The following is a 20,334-nucleotide window of genomic DNA, read 5'->3' on the forward strand; positions in this document are numbered from 1 at the left end:
GAGGTATAAGAACAATGCAGTTGATTTATCTTTATATTGTAGCACTGTCTAAAGTGATAGACAGAGACGCCCCAAATAAGCAGTAATATTTTCATGAATGATTAAAGATTTCCTCTTTGCCTTTGGTTTCCTTACTTCCTTGTTTAATTAAGAACTTGGTTAGATCATACTATAAAGGAACCAATAAGTAGGTAAGTAGGCCAAGAAGTTGCTCAAGTGAGAGGAGATGCCTTTGTGAATTTAAGGAATTCAAGGCCTCAGCTTGATAGTGAAAGACTGAGTTCAAATCTCCGCAGATACAAACAGAATTAAGAAAAGTTATGCGTGATTTTTAAAACAGAAACTTCTTCTTGCGACTATCAAGTAATAGTTACTGTTAAATAGGAGAGTTAATTATATAAAGGAAAAGATAATTTGCTTTCAAAAAATTTAATAGGATTTCAGTACTGACCCTATATTACTGAACATACTAAGCCAAGAGCTATCATTTCTTCCTTTAAAGCAAGGAGAAAAGTTATAATAAAGACTATTATTTCTCTATCTTAAATACCTGAGTTTAAACATAAATAATATAAGTCTCTGAGATTCCCCTAGATGAAAACAAATTTATTAGAAAATGTTTATAACAGAATCTGATATTTATCGAAGCTAGATATTAATTGGGTATATGTTTTCAAATCCTAATAAGATAAAAAAAAAATAGAATGAAATCTTTCAGTTTAATATCCCATAGTTATGTCCTTTAGGCTAAGGGAGACGATGATTAAGGCAAGTGAATGACGAGGGAAAAATTGGTGAAATGAGAATGTGAGAGGAAACTGGAGTATCCGACAAAACCCACGGACACAATGTTGTCCACTACAAACTTACTTGGCCGTGGATCGAACCAAGCCGAAGAAATATACAGGGGGTAGACAAAAAAATCTAAAACGTTTGCAAAAGTGTGAAAATCATACCTTGTATGGTGTGGGGCCTCCTTTTGCGTCCAAAACAGCTTGGAGCCGACGTGGAATGGACGTATACAGCTCCTGAATCGTGGTGTGTGGAATTTTGTACTATTGTTCCTCCAAAACATGCTCCAGTTCCTTAAGGGATGCTGGTGGAGGGTAATGAGACCGAACATGCCTTTCTAACTCAGACCACAATGGCTCAATGATGTTCAGATCTGGTGATTGTGGGACCCAGGGGAGGTGTGATAGCTCCTGGTCATGCTACTCAAACCATGATTTCACCGTTTTTGCAGCGTGACAGGGTGCCAAATCATCTTGGTAGATGCCATCACCATCAGGGAACAATATTTGGCCCATGGGTAGAACCTGGTCCCCCAAAATGGCCTCATACGCCTTAGCGTTCATCATTCCATGCAGGGCTATGATGGGAACTCCAGAAAACCATAATATAACTGCCCATACTGTAACAGAACAACCTCCATGCTTTACAGTTGGGAGCAGACAATCTGTATCATACGCCTACGACGGTATTCTCCATACGTAAACACGACCGGTTGTTGGAAACAAGGTGAAGGTCGATTCATCGGACCACATTACGTATTTTCACTGCTCATGAGTCCACGCCTTGTGGCCCTTGCACCACTGGATACGCCTCTTCGCATGTACTGCTGTGACCAGGGGTTTGGCGATAACGTCCCTGCCATGAATTTTCATTTTATGATGTTCCTGTCGCACCGCTTTCAATGAAACCGGGTTCTGTAGGTCGGAATTGAGTTCAGACGTAATTTTCATTGCAGTGGTCTTCTTTTTAGCTGCTACAATCCGTTTTAATGCCCTCTGGTCCCTATTTGACAGGATTCTCTTTCGACTGCTGTTGTGCTTTGCAGACGTCGTTTGCCCATGAATTGTGTATGCCCTCGTGACATTGGACACAGTGCCTTTCGATACTCCCACAATGTTCGCCACTGTTGCCACTGAAGCTCCAACCAGACGGACACCAACGATCATGCCTCTTTGGAAGTCTGTCAGGTCGCCCATTTTACCGCACCACAACACTCACAGGTGAACTGGTTACTGCTGACGAAAGAGGAAGGTCCACATGACACATTAAAACAAAAAACGATCGGCAACCGCAACACGTGTTGTACAGTGTACAGTGGAGGGCCAAACTTACGTGTCCTGTATGAAGTGTTTTTAGATATTTTTTGGCCATCCCCTGTATATACGTCAATAAAAAATTAGAATTTTTTTCTTTGTTATCCATACTTCAAGACACATAACTTCGTACATTTCCAAAAGCCAAAGTTTGAACGAAACGACTAATCTTTCTTTCAATAGTTGTCCCATGCTCACTATTAAAAAAAAAAAAAAAATAAATAAATAAAAATAAAAAAAAAATAATAAAAAAAAAGTTTACCTGACCTCAATCGATCCTTTAGAGAAAGAAAATGAAAAATCGAAATACCTTTTTGGAAAAGAATGGAACTCCGTTTGCTAATGGTCCAATAATCCAAAGTTTACTATCAGTTAATCCTCCTTAAACGAAGCAACTTACACAGTAAACACACTTCAACATCTTATATATTTCCCTTAGATATTTTAAGTGACAATGATAGGAAATAGTGATGCATTTTTACAACGTATTTTAATTGGCAATAACTGAAAATAGCGCCCACTCTTACACATTCACTTTCTTAAACTTTTGTGCTACTCACCTATTTCTAGATGCAAACACAAACATATCTTAAGATCTTAGATAAATTAGATTGATATGTTTAGCTTGTGAAGTTATTTATTCTTAAGTTTCTGAAATATATGCAACTTACATTTTCTTTCTGTCTGGTATTTCAGCATGAAAAGGATTATGTAGTGGTTGAAAATATATCATGTGAGTCCCACATATCAGAAGAAGAAAAAGGTATGAAATAATTGCATTTGATTTTCACTTTTATAGCTAGCTTTAATTCTACTCATACAAAATGCATTTCATTAGTATGCTTTAATATAGATGCTAGATGCTGTAAACATAAAGGATATGGATATTTACAAACATTGTAACTCCGCAGATATGTTTTTATTCTTTGTCCCGTTATGACGTTTTACCGCAGTCACGTACACGACGCAGGATACTTCATTCTAACAGCACTGGGAAGCTTTCCATATATATTAATCGAATAGTTCAGCTCAATTCGAAAGTGAAGAAAAGAAAATACAGCAAGTGGAAAAATGATAACAAAAAGAAAAAAGTACTAAAGTTTATTAAAATGCTTGATTGGTAAACTTGATAACTTTTCTTTTGAACTATAATTATGTTCTTATTGAATAGATTTTATAATGTATGCAATATATACTTTTCAAAATAGTTATCCATTGCACCGCTCAAACATGATTCTGATGAGAATAGATGGTTTTTATTCGTTGAACATTTTTTAACTGATTTAACTCTCAGCTTTAGAAGAATATATAGGAAATAAATGTAATAGCTTGATACTTAAGAGTAATGCTTCTCTTCTACATGTAAAGGTGTCTAGTTGCGTTTAATTATGATAGAAAGAGATGTTTCAATCCTGACCTTTTTAGAATATATAGTGGATGCATTTAATCCAAATATTGCTCTATGCGTTAATTCAAATCATCAAACGATAAAACTAATTAAAATATTTTTCTCGCTCAAAAAGAAAACTAAACAGATGTTGAACATGATCTTTGAGAGAACCGACGAACAAAACTATTCCCGAATTCAAGAAGTATAAATTTCAATCACTAATTCTAAACTAGTTTATGTGTATACTGAGAAACAGTATACGGAACTTCCCTTTTATCTTTAGTCTTGTCCAACAATCTATTAATGAAACCAAATTTGTTCGGTTTGACGCATAAATGAGATAAAATACAACGGTGTCGTGTTAAATTCAAACTTGAATAATTGAAAATATTGGATAGCTCGAATAACAGTTTATCCCTCTTGAAAACTGTATTGAAAGCAATGGTAAAAAATCTTGGATAAATCGAACTTTTGAACCTAATGTTTGGATAATTCTAACTAATATAGTACAATACTGTTTAGTGTTGCACAGACTGTAAACAGAAGAATGCAGTTTCAACTGATTTTCAGTTACCTACCCATCTGATTAAGATAAAGAAAATGAAGACGAGATAGACAATGAAATAAAGAAACAGCGTGTATCAAAACAGCATCTGAAGTTTCCAAAATGGTTGAAAATTTAAGTTTTATTGAATGTCAACCAAATGTTACTAATAACGTGCTACACATAAATAAATTAATTTTTAAAGATTTTGTTGATTATGTAAAAACAATCAAATCAAAACAAATAAAAGATCATGAAATTCTTTAAATGAGAACAGGTAATTAAGGTTGTTATTCATATATGTAGTTTTGTATGATAATTCAGTATGTGTGTCTTACTGTACTTTGTGTTTTCCATACGTCGTGCGCTTTAATTTATGTGAGAGAAAATATCGTTTGTTTGTGTGCGATATTGAATTACCCAAATAATATCCTTCCGTAAAGATAAAGTTTACTGCTTATTATTATTATTATTATTATTATTATTATTATTATTATTATTATTATTATTATTATTATTATTATTATTATTATTACAGTAGTTTTGTTCTCTTGATTTTAGGTATTTAAAAATTATGATTTTGGATAATTCGAACTTTTTTCGTATCCCCTTGGACTCCGAATTAAAAAGAGTCCGTTGTATTAATAAATAGTGTAATACTTTATGAGTTTTAGTGAAGAATTATAACATTCAACTATCAGGATTTATTTTGTTCAAAATATCATGCATTCAATAAAAAAATAGAATACTTACTTGTAAAGATCATTTTGTGAAAGGAGTAATAAGTGTTTGTAAATATCTTCTATGTCAGGGTTCCAACATAATGAATGAGCCATCTTCTTCTAACAAATACATCTTTAATCTTCTGACCCTAAGATTGGTCGTTTTACATGTTCTTGAAAAGTGAATCAAAATGCAATACTTCACTGAAAAAGAGAATAAATTTACCACTTTAAGTCTGCAATAATGTTATTGTAGTGCTGGTTGTGTAAATAATAGTTTGGTCTTCAGATATGCATGTTCAAGGATTTCAATTACATTTTGAGGATTTTTAAATTCTGTCATAATTTAAGTTCACAGTTTCATTTTTCCTAAGCTTTCCTTTGCGATACTTTAGAATTGAAATAGTTTAGAAACAAAATTTTAAGACTTGTTTTATAATCGAAAGTAGAAATTTTTCACTTCATTTTTTTAAATGTTTAAATACAGACGTACTAGAAATAAGTCTCTGATATATATATTTTTGTGCATAACCTATCTTATTTATCATATGAAATCTACAATTTCATAACATTGTTTAATATACTGACAATTGCTAAGCCTAATTTCTTTACATACCCCTAATACAATCCTAGTAACCACAGATGCTACTTCATTGAACACCAATTCTCCACCCACCCGTCGTATTACCATCCTTAAAGAATTCCTAAGTAGACATCACGAACTCCGAAAGCCCAACACACATTTCCAAATTCAAGTAGCTTAGGTTGTCATAACTATAAACAACTTCACATTTAAAAATAACCAATATCTTCGAAATCATCAGAGGCAATGTCATAGACAGACGCATGATCCCATCATACGCCAATCTATAATGTCATCACTCAAACATTGCATCTAGCTTTTATTCATAGAGACATTAATCTAATATGAACTCGTAATTAACCAGTATCAAATTATTCCTGCAATCTCCAAACAACTAGTCAGTCAAATTCACCAAGTCTTTCTCCAAGTATGTCGTCATCTTGCTCGATGCATTTCAGATTTCGGAACGGACATCTGAAGACTGACGTCAACATCGAATCTATTAACAATATACAATATCTTCACTTCATGGGAGAAACACGTACCTATTGTAATACATAGTTCATCAATAATTTTCTGAATATCCTCTCTTCAACATTCTCCAATCTCGGATAGCTTTCTTCCACTCTACTTTATTTCCAAAGAATTCAATCGTACAAAATAAAAATTCCATTACCACAGAATCTTTTATTCTGAATTTCTTCACCGGAATACCATTCCAGCCTCCCTCCCTTAAAAAAATATATACATATATATTTCTTATACATACATATTTACTACCTCATCTAAAATCCGCACGCTACAAAATCGTACTGAAACTCACGATTCCTCTACTTCACATCCTTATTATTAGAATTTGTTCCATAAAAAAAAATTCCGCATCTCCACCAAGAAAACACAGAGACGTAGATGTAAAATTTGCCCTATATTGGGCACTAATCTAGCTTTCCAACATTTCGCAGTAAATATAATATCACATTCCACGATTTTGCGATTCTTCTAGATTCATTTACACTCGTAAATGCATCTAGTACCCAGGCACTATGCTGAAGGAACTTCTCTCTCAACCCTTCGTAACACTCAAATTCCCCTCTACCTATTCCAAAAGACAACCCAGGACAACATATCAGACCACATCTTCTTAATGTCAGTAAATATGAATAAAGTGTGACAGTGTGTGTGCGTTTACCATTTTGTTTCATTTCATTACATTGAAGATTCTTTCTTTTTCTTTTATTTTGCCATTTTGCCAGCTATTTTTACTCTTTTGATTTGCAATTTTGTCAGCCATTTTTAGCCGTTTACTTTGGCTTTAATTCTAAGCTTTAGTCATTACATATTTACGTTTTCCAAGCCTTAATTCAGTCGATCCTTGGATCAAGAAGTTTTGCTATTTTGACCTGTGACGTGCGGTATGAAGCGCAAGCAAACTAATAGGTCGACATGGAAAGATTTTCGGGAAGATCGTCGCAGTGTACGATTATGTGTGGTTCAGATGTATTATATGAATTACATGTCAACTAAGTTAACTGAGTATGAATCATGATCACTTTTGGATGCCTTTTCTCTCGTCCAATTTTGAGTCACTTTAATAGTCGTCAAGAAGCGCCACAAGAAAAGAGAGAATTTTTATTGGCCAACTGAAAATATTGAACGACCTTGTTCAAGATATCGATGCATTTCTCGCTGTGTTCATACTAACCACATATTACACGAAATTTCAAATTCTATACACTAAATGTTTTCCTACCATAACAAAATCCCCACCATGCTTGACGGTTGAAGTCAGTTCCTGTTGATTTCCTATGAATTTACTACAGATTTGCATACGACTCTAACATAAGAACTGAGTAAAGGATGACTCCTCTGAAATAATATAAAGACGTGCAATCATCATCTTGGAATATTTTACTGTATTAACTGCAGAGAGAAAGTCTCTGCTTGGCGACTATCTGCGTTAGTTTAACTGATAAATACACATTTTAGTGTCGCATTACGAATTACTTGAAGAGTATGTTTTTAAATATATATATGTTAATTTTTTTTACATAAAAACATTTTTGTTAATTTTTCTCTTATTCAAATCTATTTTTTATTTAAATAACTCGTAATTTATTTCTTTTAATCAAGACTTTAAATCTATTTTATATTTTAATTCAACAATTTGGGAGTTTTCCGTACTTCTTATATAACGAATGTAATGTATTTGAATAGTAGCAAAATCAAAATTCACTATAATATTTCTGAATTAGGACCATAAAGTTTGTAATAGCTTGAAAACAAGAAGCACGACCTTACGAATCTATTGTGCATTTTATGAACAAAATTCAGTATGTAGAATAAGGGCAAACATTTCAAAGTATGAACTATTATTAAAAGACACAATCTGTATTTTATTTCTTCGTAAGTAACTGAAGTTGTATATTTTCTCTCGTAAATAACATGTTTTGCTTAAGCTTACTAGGATATTTTAGTTCATTTTGGCTAGTTTTTTACTTTTCTATATGGTAAATTTTGCTATCGTTGTAGCACTACCTTCTGTTAATATTTCGCAAATTGTGTAAAGCCATTTCCTCTCTTTTTTCTTTCTTTTTAAATTAATAAATGATAGGCGTGTGACTTCATAGGTTAATTCTTTGCCAAGCTAAATATGGTTTTATATTCTGAACAATTTAAAGGTATGCAACTTAACTTCTTTGAAGCATCATAATTGAGGCACACTCTTTTCAGTTATTCTAACGTTTTACGTGTACATAAGTAAATATTTAAGTTTGAACGATGAAATTTATACAATTGAATAATGTTATTCTTAAGTTTGGAGAAATGTGTCTACTTAACTTCGAACATTTCGCTTAAATGATTTTATGATCGAATGATCAAGCAACTGTCTAGCCCCTTGAACGTAATATGTGATTTTCAAATATAAAAGTAGGATGATACCGATGAGTCCTCTCTTTTTATTCTCTCTGTTTTCAGCATGAGCAATTAGTTTTAGCTTATAATACAAATCGGACCATGGAATTTTGAGAAATACTTCATATTGTTTTTATTGTAAGTAAAATTAATCTTGATTCAATTTAGCGTTGCTTTCTAATCACCCGATTTAAATAATTTTGATTTGACAGGTATTTTACCAAGTATCAGCAACAGAAATATCTTTCCACTATATATTTTGACCTTACAGTTTTATTTTCTTTTTCATGGTTTTGAACTACATTATCAATCCATTATATTTGGTATATTTCTTGACTTCAAAAATATATCACTTCACACAAAATTAACAAAGAAATGCTTTATCATAGCCCTTATAAGTCCCAGAAATTTTCTTAAAATATAAGATTATTTACCTATAGATTGTTTCTGTAAAAGGTGCCTACATTATACTATCTAAAATGGCTGATAGTTACACTTAATTGAATCTTCCTTTCTAGTTTTCGTATCTGTTGGTTCTCTCCTACCATTACTCCGTCGACAAGCAATTTAAGGCTTGAAAGCTAACCGTTTTCTTTTAGTGACTAGTATGTTTGCGTTCTAAACAATGAAAGGAAAAGCGCTGATCTATGGTATGAAGGTTTCTTGGGTGAATTTAACCCCCACTGTGATATAAAATAGTAGAAAACCTATGTATATTAAATTTTAAAGTTGTTGTAAATGTGATATCAGTATCTAGAAATAAAATAACCAAGCTCGTTTCCGGAAAATAAAAACGTGAGTGAAAGTGTCAGAACAACGTATGGAGAATAAGAAACATAAGTGAAACCAGAAACTTATATAAACCTTCTGAAATGTAAACAAAGGATCAGATTTAGTAAATCTATTGGACAGTCACTTAGTAGAGACGAATAACAAGTCTTTAGATATTGAGTGATAGGCATAGAAACTCGAACCGAGCATTATGGTGATCATCAAGCCAGGATTTTTATCCAACATATTGTAAGTCATACCTTTTATTGTTACAGTTATGTGAAGAGACATTAAAAAAGAAGTTCCTCGAATGCGGAAGTCTTCCGCAAAAACAGGTTATTCTTAAATCTCAATTTATATAGTTTATTGTTATCATATATATATATATATATATATATATATATATATATATATATATATATATATATATATATATATATATACAAGTATACAAGCATTAATGCATATTCATAAGTTTCTAGTAAAATTAAAACACAAATAGTTTAATAATCAATTCAATTTTAAAGTACAAAAACACCGCCTCTCAATTTCAAAAATATGTTCCTCAAGAATTTTCGTTAAAAAATTCAGTTCTGGCGTAACATGTAATACATTTTCCTCTGCAAGTCGTTAAAATCTGTAAAGAATAAAGTTGTGGATTTATATTCCTTACTCCCCCCCGATTTCTTGCATTCATTCGGTTTTGATTCAATGTATTGTACGTTTTTTTTATTTTTTTTTTACTCTTTTTCTGTAATTTCCAGGGCTTAAGACGATAATCAGCCAAGATAAGAGCAATGACTGTGGGATGGATTCCCCCCCCCCCCGGTTCCAATTTAAAAAGTATGTTCCACGATAATTTCCATTACAACTGATTGATTTTGATGTAATATATCGTACATGTTCTTTAAAGAGCCTATCCGGTTTGCCATAAGGACTAGACTGTGCCACGTGATCAGGTCAAAAGTCACGTTGCGTGCGAAATTGAGTCTGGAGATTCCACATCCAGATGTGAAACACTTCAAGCACGTAACCTCCGCATGGGGCCCTGGGCAATTCGCAGAAGATGCATATACTTTATCATTGTTATTGATTTTACTCAAACAACGTGATTTTTCACAATGTTCTATCCATATTTACCTTACATATTATACATCGTTTTCAACCTCTTTATTATGTCTTTGCAATAAGCTTTCCATTAATCATCTCCTTTTTATAGCTTTTCAGATATGTGGACGATTTCATTCATTGACTTTCCATTGACTCTAATGTTAATATTTCGTGCTTCTTGACTATGTCCCATCCATTTTAGGACAATTTGCTTTTAGAATATAGAATCCACGTAGCCTCTTCTACATTTGAGCTGAGTTTCAGCCATCTTCCTCAAAGTCTGTTCACATCATTGCTATCGAATAGGCTCTTTCGAACTTCTATGTTAACTTTCTGTGTTAACAATTTTGTCGAATATAGTATATTTTTTCCGAGAATTTCCAATTATCTCAATTGCTTGCAGCTAAAATGAGGCAGTAATAAGGGAGCCTGTTTTCCCAATTTTATATAACATATTTTCCTGAATATTTATTAAACACACTCAGATTTTTATAGAACATTGTAGTGTTTTGTTTGACATTACATATTTACTCCTATAATTTGAATTTAATGAGAAGGATGATCACTAGATTCCACAATGGACAGCATCACTAGTACCTATATATTAAATTGGTAGGTTTATGTGTTTGTGGTCAAGAAAAAATTATATGTTTGTGGCCAATCCTTTCCACAGTGAGTTCTCGGGAACCATAGGCTCTAGAAAGATGCCGTTTTCACTGATCGATTGTAAATTTTGTGTGGATTGTTCAATTCTAATTGAATATTTTTAAAATGGCTGTTATTTCTTTAGTATATTTTAGGGGTACACTGGAAATGTTGAAGTTTATAAAAAGTAAAGCATCATATCCTACGAGTTATACATTCCCACACAACACATTTGTATACGAAATTAGTATATCTCCCTGGCGTTTGTTTCATGGCCAAATGATAATGAAAAAGGAAGGATAAACATTTCTCTAGTCTAAGATGAAATCGTTATTGTTTGAATTGTTTTGCCCAATAAACACCATATATCACTGACATTATAATTAATTGTGTGTGTAACGTGTTTGCTTATTACATACTGCATACAAGAAGAAAGGAAACACTGAACACATATGAATTAGAAACTCCAACTAGAAGTAGGCTAAAATCTTGCAAACGGTGCGAGATATTGAAAAAATAATAAAAAAAATCTCTCCTTTACAGTACCCCTTACCGATTTTTATCAAGACGTCTTTCACTTGTGTTTGTAAAGGAACATGTACAGATGTTGTGAGAAATGACAAGGAGATTCATGTTCATATATAAATGAAGCGCTGTGTAGAGAGCGCAGGTTCAGCTAGTATATAAAACAAAGTCTTAACGTGAACACATTAAAATTAAAATGCTAATTTGAATGTTATTATAATTTCAGGTATTATTCTACCAGGAGTAGTCAGTTCAATTCCCCCTGTTAAAGTGAAAAGTGTGATAAGAAGAAGATCCTGTATTATTGCAAGTTTGGTAATAATAATTCTTGTTGCAATTGCTTTTGCTACCATTTTAATAGTGTTCAAGGTAGGAAATTCTGGGATGGAATTGATACCAAACTCTACGGCTACATTTTTATCTAAGGAAACTGGTATCTATGATGTTACTGAAAGTCTGACAGAAGGTAAGTGAGAAAAGATAATGTTTTCAAAACTAGAAAAAAGAATTATATTGATGCTACTCAGTGTCCTTTCATAACCGAAGCTAAGATAATTTGAGATCTGTTCCTTTCTTCCAGTACAAAACAGATTCGAATAATATTTTATGTAGCTGTTTATTTATGTTCCCTTCATAACAAGCCTTCCTACCTATTAACTCTTGGGCAATGATACACCATACAACATTTAACTATAATTAGAAAAATTAAAGAAAACTTTAACGGTACCACAAACCTGTTATGGCTCAATCTCGTGCTACTAGAGGCAGTCTGTCCCTCTTAGAAGACATGAACGTTGGAAGGAAAGATTCCAATGCCTAGTTAACAGGCTAGAGTCTCTTTCATTATCGGAATTAACAAGACAAATCGCCCCACCAACTAAGAACGGCCATGCACCGATAACGAACGAGATTCTAGCCTGCTAACTAGGCGTTGGAATTTTTCCTTTCAATGTTCATGTCTTCTTAGGGGAACAGGCTGCCTCTAACAGCACGAGATTGAGCAATAAGAGATCTGCGATGCCCGTAGATGTTTTGGACCGCATGAGTGCCACACTGAACGAATCAACATGTGAAAAATTTAATGGATTAAAATAAAAAAATAAAGAAATAATAGTGAATTACTTTAAAAATTAGTCAAAAGAAAGTAACTGTTAAAATGAAAATATCTTTAAAATAGTAGAAATGACAATATTTACTATTATGCAATGAGAATTATCTTGAGGTTTGAAAGTTAATATATAATATAACGGGTAGAATTAAGGGATTGGGAAAATGAATTGATTATTACGAAAAATTGCTGTTTTCGAACAAACTGGCAATTAGTAAAATTATCATAAAATAAGTTAAAAAGGTATTAATGAAATTATGTTTTTATTATATTTTTTGTGTAACTGTAACTTCAATAAAGAACATCAATTTTATATATATATATATATTAGAATGTAGTAATAATGATAAGTGTCATTTCAAAGTCTTAAAGATTGATAAAATAATGATCATTATAATAACTGTGATCATTATAAAGTTAAGGAGTTCATGACTCAGACTTCAAGGCAATTTAGGGTCATTTTGGGAAAGATGTCTGCATTAATCCACTTCTATAACGGAACCGTCCATGAAGTTTTTTAAATAAGACACAAAAAAGTTCCGGTAGAATATCCTTTTCACACTATTTTAGAGGGAAAAAAATAACGACTTTTTTAAACGATTATCAATTAAAATTAAAAATTTTAATTGATTGAGTTAAAAATTAACAAAATTTTTAAATAATTAAATTAATCGATAATGTTTTTTTTTTAAAAAAAACAGATTAATTGCAAATTTGCAATTAAAAACTAGGAATAAGGTAAGGCCTACGAAAGATTATCATTAACATTAGTAGAACGAGCTAATGGTATTATTAGAAAATATTAAATTTTATTTCTGCGAATTGGATTTTAGCAGATTTTTCAGTACAGTGGCTGTATGAGACATGGACCTACAGCATAACGTGGGATCTAAGAAACGAGCTGGAACCCGAATCTTCAATACTGAAGATAACGAATGATAACCATATAGACACGAGGAAGCTCTTCATTTCTCGCTATAATAATCTTAGCGCATAATAATAGTAAGCCCAAAGATCAAATATATGTCAATAGATAATCTCAGTGAACAGAATAAAATGGTAACTGTGACAAAAATCTTTATGCGTAGTTCGAGAGCAACAAAAAAATAATTTTTACAGAGCTAAAAATTATATCTTTATAAGCCAACAATAACATGTCACCTCTTAAAATAAAACATACTAGAACATACCTATTAAACCTTTCATTCTGACGCAAGCAAGAGAACAGTATATATACACACTGCCCCTATAAATTACCTTAAATATAATAATCTATGTGATAAAATACTATAAAATTATCATAACTTCCAAAGTTTAATTTTAAACATCCTTTCCAACTAGTGTTTTCAGAGTCGTACGTTATTTCTTGTAAATCATCAAATTTGCTTCGAAACTTCCTTTTAAAGTAAATTTTTATTATTATTTTTGAACCACAATGTAGTCGTGCATTGATTAGCTTTGTCCTTTATTCATTATTTTTTTAATTAATAACAAATACGACATTTTGTAGTAGATTTATTGACATATTGATACTAAAACGTTCAAGATGTTATATATATGGGCTCTAAAATGCTAATCTAATGTGATATCACCTTGTTATTTTCATTGTTAAAGGATCTGAGGCATTTTGGTTTCCTGTATCAATCATGAACTGCTGTTTTTTCAACAGATAAAAAACTACAACAAATCTTCCTTTCTTTGGCATGTTAATCTCCGAGTGATATAATCCAAAATTATGTGAAAGTTCCAAAAAGAGTTTATAGCTGTTATGAGAATTATTTCCCCACATTGCTTCATTAGAACCATTGCAGACATTATATTAATGTATAACTTACGGGAAAAGATTTACGACTCTATCTAAATTCATATTTTTCAAGGAAATTGGAGCAAAAGATTAGAGAAAAAGGAAATTCTAAACTCAACAACAAAAGTTTGTAAGGTAACTGATCCATTGAAGATATATTTAGTACTCTTGTGTTAACTCATCCCAGTTTTAAGTTTGGTGTTTTGTCAGTTGGGTTTAAAGGTAGAGAGACAACATTTTTTATTGAGTGGCTTATTAATACAGGTAGTCGAATACTTCACCTGATAAATTCAACAAATAATTTTCAACAAGAAATCTAGTAGGTCTTTTTGGAACTTCCTTTTTTCTTTCTTTCTTTCTTGCCATGAGCATCTTTATAATTTCCTGTCTTTGCTTTGTTGGTTGTGTGACAAAACAAGAAATTACAGTTAAATTATCTGCTAAGTTTATCAGATGAAGTATTCAATTACCTGCCCTCAAAAAGAAAAAAAATGTGTCCTCCTAATCTTTATACCCGACTGGAAGGTGCGATGGTTCAGTAGTAGAGCACTCACTTCTGGTGCGAGCTCCCTAGTCTGTTTCAGGCAATGGGTAATGAGGGCAATATAGAAGGTTAAAGGTAACTGAGAAAAAAAATGTGTCGCTGATCCTGCAAATGTTAATGATAAAATAAACATTGCCTAGATAAGATTTGCTGTTTGGCACACAATAAATTTATTTTTTAATATATTATATCTACCTAGTCTTACCATAAGTACTGTCTTACCTTTTAAGGGTAGCTGTACTTCCACCCGTAGAAGCGAGCGACGTCAAGAGAGGTATCGTAAAGAGTGAGTCATTGCTGGATGAGCTGAAGAAGAGTGTCAGTTATAAGTGTTCAAGATGAATTGGAGCGAGTGTGAAAATCGTGTAGCCGTGATAGCGTTACACAAGACAGGAAAATCAAAAGAGGAGATTTTCAAAACCCTCCAGAAGCTACAAATTAGTAAAAAAGAAATCGTTTACCACACTATCCAGCGTCTTGTTGAGACTGAAATTGTAAAAGGTCACCCGTAGCAAAGAAGACCATGCACAGTACGAACACTGGTACTTATGAAAGCAATGGTAGCGCGTGTCCCACAAAATCCAGTTAAAAACAGCCAGTTATGACTCGTGAACTAAAGATATCCAAAATGTCTATGTCTCTCACGTTAAGCAGTGATCTAAGGCTCTATGCTTACAAACAACGCAGAGGACATTTGACAAATGAACTGAAGCACCAGAGGCTCCTAAAAGCAAAGCGCTTACTTAAGCGTTACGCAGCAAATGGACACCATCGAATCATTTTCACTGATGAAGAGACTTTCAGTGTTGAGGAGACTTTCAATGTCCAAAACTACAGGACATATTCCACATCCTCTAGAGGAGCTGGTGAAAAGGCTCCAAGGATCCAGAGAGGTCAGCATCCTGCCTCAGTCGTGGTGTTGTGGGGTGTGAGCTACGAGGGCACAACGGAACTCCATTTCTGAGAAAAGTCAAAACGTCAGCCAAACTATACCAGGAGACAGTGCTTGAAAGACAAACCAAGAACCTCACCAACATCCTCTTCCATGGACAGAACTGGAGCTTCCAGCATGACCCAGCCGCAGCACACACATCACGAACAACCCAGCAATGGCTGGAGGCAAATGTTCCGGACTTCATTTTCACTTCAGATTGGCCTTCTGTAAGTTCGGATCTAAACCCTTTGGACTACAATTGTGGTCCAAGCTTCGGGAGATGGTTTGCAAGAAGAGATATCCAAGTATTGGAAGTTTAAAGCGGTCTCTTCGGAAGGTAGCTGTAATTTTTCCAGTTGATGCGTTTTGCGTAATGTAATTGATGAGTAGCCACAAAGGCTTAAGGACTGTGTGCATGCTAATGGTGGTCATTTTGAATAATTATTTGTGATTTTGGTTCATAATGCATCCATGTAACTTATTTTATTAGGATATTTAAATATCTTTAATCATTTTGTGTCAATGCACTTAAAACTTTGAGATATATTTATGGTACGACTAGGTAAAAATAAAAGCACAAATACTTAGAGATGGTGAATTTTCAAAACAGTTAATAGTAACTTCCAATTATTTCAGATTTACCACAGGGTAGTGAAAACGAATTAACGATTATCAAGAGACATGAATGGTCAGCTCAACCTAGTCTGGAGAAGTCCGAACTTAAGACTCCCGTACCTTACGTCATTGTAAGTCATACAGGAACAGAAATGTGTTTTAGTCGTATTGAATGTACGTTTGTAGTGCAAAAAATGCAAACTTTTGATATGGAAAGTCGTGGTTATTGGGATATAGCATATAATTTTCTGATAGGAGCTGACGGTTATGTGTATGAAGGTCGTGGTTGGGATGTAGTTGGAACCCATTCATACGGATACAACAACAAAAGTATTGGAATTACTCTTATTGGATTTTTTGTTGACATTTCACCTCCAGATTCACAATTAACAGTAACTCAGAATTTAATTAAAGAAGGTGTACGTATCAAGAAGATCAGTAATAATTATAAATTACTTAGTCAAAGTCAGGTGTCTCCTAGTGAGAGTTCAGCGTTAGCTTTATATGAATTACTAAGGCAGTGGCCACATTGGACAGAAAACGCTTGATCACAGATATGAATATCCTCTGATCTACTTAATAACAATCTCGTTGACATGTGTTCATTTACTTTTATATTGAGAGTGATGTAACAGCGCTTATTCGCTGACATGCATTTTATTGTCAATTGGTAAGTGTAGGTATAATTTTTATAACAAAAACCTTTATAAGCATAAAAAGTGTAATTTTCTGAGAGCAAAACTGTACTATTTTATTTTTTACTTATATTTTGTGGAAAATATGAAAGTTTTCTCTTGGTTGAATTTGTTTGATTTTTAAAATTTGACTTGCACTCTATTTTGTGATAGATATTTTAAAGTTTAAAAGCACTAATATATTGCACAATTTGCTATACTGTTATTGTAGGTTAGTTTACAGACAACTCGTAGAACGCCACGTGCCAATTTCTATGATTGCGTTTCTCTACCTTAAAATTAATTCTCCCTATTTGTGATACAACTCCCCGACCCGTTCCTATAAAGAATTGAAAGCTCCTTTCTGTTTAAAAAGAAAGAAGAGAAGTTCTGCATTTTAAACTATGTAAAATAATTTTGCTACTTTATGTTGAATAGTTCATGTAAGCAATAGCTTCATCATTTTTGAAGAAAATGAAATATACGTAATATCTTTGAGCGTCCACCACTTATCGAACTGGCATGTCCACGTCCTGGAATATCGTATAGAATAATTAGTCAAATGAAAAAGCAACCGTCTGTGTAGAACGCATCCCGTGAAGAACAAGAAGCAGCCTGGTGCAGTAAGATTCCAAAGGTAACATAAAAACATTCACATGGTATATAATGAGAAATTCATAATCAAAAATATGTGCTTAAAAGCGGACTCTTAAAATATAAAATCTGTGAGAAAATCAAGTATTAGATATTAAGAATGTCGAATTTTCATTTGCATCTTTTGTTAAAAAAAAATGTAACGTGTTAGAGTGAGAATTTTCTACTATAGTCTGCCGTTTGTAGCCGCCAATTAAACGGGGACTTCAGTGAGAACATTCCAAACGTCGGGACCCACCAGCTCATATGGACCTGTATGTTTTATGATGATAAACAGGAGATAGACACGTCAGTGCAACGGAAACAAAATTATGGCAGCCATTCGGTAAGGTTATGCTAAACGTGTGTACAGTTCAGTGATGGTTTAATAAATTTAAGAATGACGATAAATGCATCCAGAACGCACCATATACGAGATGTCCATAAATCTAAACAATGAGGCAATCAAGGTATGTATTGAAACATGTACAAGCATTCAATTACAGTGCAAAAACTATTCCCTAACACCATCTGCAGCATGGGAAATGGTATAAAGTGAGATAGATGATTGTACTCTAATTTGACTGCGGTTCAGAAAGTGAGACGAGCAAATAGCTGTGTTTCTTTGTTTTCTTGTGAGGCGAAGGATCGGCTTCTGGCTGGATGCTGGCGTACGATAAGAAGTGAGTTTTTATTATACTTAATGCCGTTATCATCATAAGTTGACATCGCATGAAACTATCTGAAAACAACCAAAGCCACTTTTACATCAACAGAAGATTAAGTTCTGTGGTTGGTTGACTGATCAGGCTATCACGAATCACAATGAGACAATTAATTCAACTGTCTGTAATTGGAACGTGCGCATAAAAAATTTAGAACCGAGCGAAGTAGCTCAAGTGGTAAAGCTTTGGCTTCGCATTCGGGAGGTCGTGGGTTGTATTCTCGCTGCCAACCATCCTGGGTGGGATTTTCCAGCGTTTTCCTCAGTCCTACTAGGGATTGTACCTACTAAACAGACTCTGGCCGATAATCTCCCATATCCTTTCCATTGTTATTATTGTTGTTAGATATCCACTATAAAATGGCCTCTGAATTGTATCTGGTGATAGTTAAGTAAATACATAGAACCGTGGAGCCGATATTAATGAATTGCAGATATATTATTCTGTTTTAAGTAAATCCGAAGCTATAAATTACTAAGGTTAGCCGTGGCACCATTATCCAACATGGTTAGAAAGCTATAACAATTTGCCAGAGATGATGATTCCGAACCTTCTACGAAGTGATTCTACATACTGAACGATTTCTTTGGTTCACGATCTGCTCAGTTTTATCACCATGGATCCATAGTTTTATAACCGCTACCAGGTTATAGAAGTATTTTTTGTGGACGCCCTGTATATTTCCTGAAGACAGTGATTATTATTTTCGATTTATACTTTATTCTACAACGCACATAAGTTCTTTATTTGGTGGGAATTGCTTCTTTCCCACACAATTGGACAAAGAAGTCTTTCTTCATTTTCTCATATATATATTTAAACATTGCTTTTAGTGAGAACATTTCAGCTAGTGACTAACCATTTCAGTGTTTCTCCCTGACTTATTATATGCACAGTATATATTCTATAGTTATTGGGAACTGAAGTAAGTGCTTTCTTTAATCGCTTATGGAAACATTATAATATATTAGAGAAATACGGGCTGACCAGATGTTCCAGCAACCAAAGTGGCACCAACTGTGTTGTTCTGCAGCTCGTTATCTGTACTTTCTCACGCCAGTGTTATCGCCGTGTCTAGTGCATTATAGGCAGTTGACTAAAATTAACATAAATTGTTTTCCGTATTCTGCTTGTATGTGCATGCAGGTGAGTTACTGGGTGATTTTTGAAATGAACTGCCAACACTTTTCCGTTGACCATTGCAACCCGTAGCTTGAGCTTGGATGCTCGAGGAGTTTGACTCCAGGTCTGGAAGATGCAACCACGCATCTCGCGTTGAACTTCAAACATAAGTTGTGTTAAGGGGCACAAGCTATTTAGCCGGTGAAGGACGATTTCTTACGGCTAGCCCCAATCAGTGAAATCCCAGGTCCTCAGACCTTGTGCGTTTAAAATGTTACATACGCGCCCTCCAATATCTGTATTCCATTGTGGAGATCTTCTTTTGTGTGTTTGCTGAAGATTCACCTTTACGCTGCAGGACTGTTCAGCGTAACAACTGGATTCATCGTGGGACGATCCAGACAACTTTTCCCCAGTGCGAATCCCCCAAGTGTGTTAATGGTGTGAGCAAAGTATTTATAGTGATACCTGAATTATAATCATATATATAGAAAGGGCTCTATTTCCCGAAAAGGGCAAAACGTAATTTCAGCGGCAAAATTTATTAGTGTCCAGTGTTGTGTTCATTTCTCTCCGTTATTTTTTTTCAAAATAGTGTTCTAATAAATAAGTATAGTGTCATTTAACCCAGTGTGTTTTCGTTGTATGTATGAGTGGTGTTTGTGTGCGTTATGGTCTGGATGACCGTCTGATCGTCCGTGAGGTTTTCGAGACGAGACACCCGAACCTCTCGGCGCCTAATGCTCATCTCATTATTGAGACCGACGAGCTTTTTGGGAAACAGTTTGTAACCTTTCTTGGAGAGGTCTTCGTCGTCCTGTCCAGGTAAGCTAAAGTATCAGGAGTATACTTATTGGTAATACCACG

At 33.8% G+C, this 20,334-nt stretch overlaps 1 protein-coding gene across 2 annotated transcripts in view; it reads left to right on the plus strand.

The window, feature by feature from the left end:
* LOC145674644 (uncharacterized) overlaps positions 1 to 17,112 on the plus strand; it is a 33,290-nt gene extending 16,178 nt beyond the window's left edge. For both annotated transcript variants that reach the window (XM_081744865.1, XM_081744871.1), the window contains exons 3-5: positions 2,802 to 2,868; positions 11,535 to 11,774; positions 16,335 to 17,112. In XM_081744865.1, coding sequence (XP_081600991.1) covers positions 2,802 to 2,868; positions 11,535 to 11,774; positions 16,335 to 16,861 — 834 coding nt within the window. In that variant the 3' untranslated portion in view covers positions 16,862 to 17,112. The remainder of the gene's footprint in view (positions 1 to 2,801; positions 2,869 to 11,534; positions 11,775 to 16,334) is intronic.
* The last annotated feature ends 3,222 nt before the right edge of the window (positions 17,113 to 20,334 follow it).

The sequence above is a fragment of the Thermobia domestica genome, chromosome 2 (assembly GCF_964235325.1).
Source record: "Thermobia domestica chromosome 2, izTheDome1.hap1.1, whole genome shotgun sequence".
Lineage (NCBI taxonomy): Eukaryota > Metazoa > Arthropoda > Insecta > Zygentoma > Lepismatidae > Thermobia > Thermobia domestica.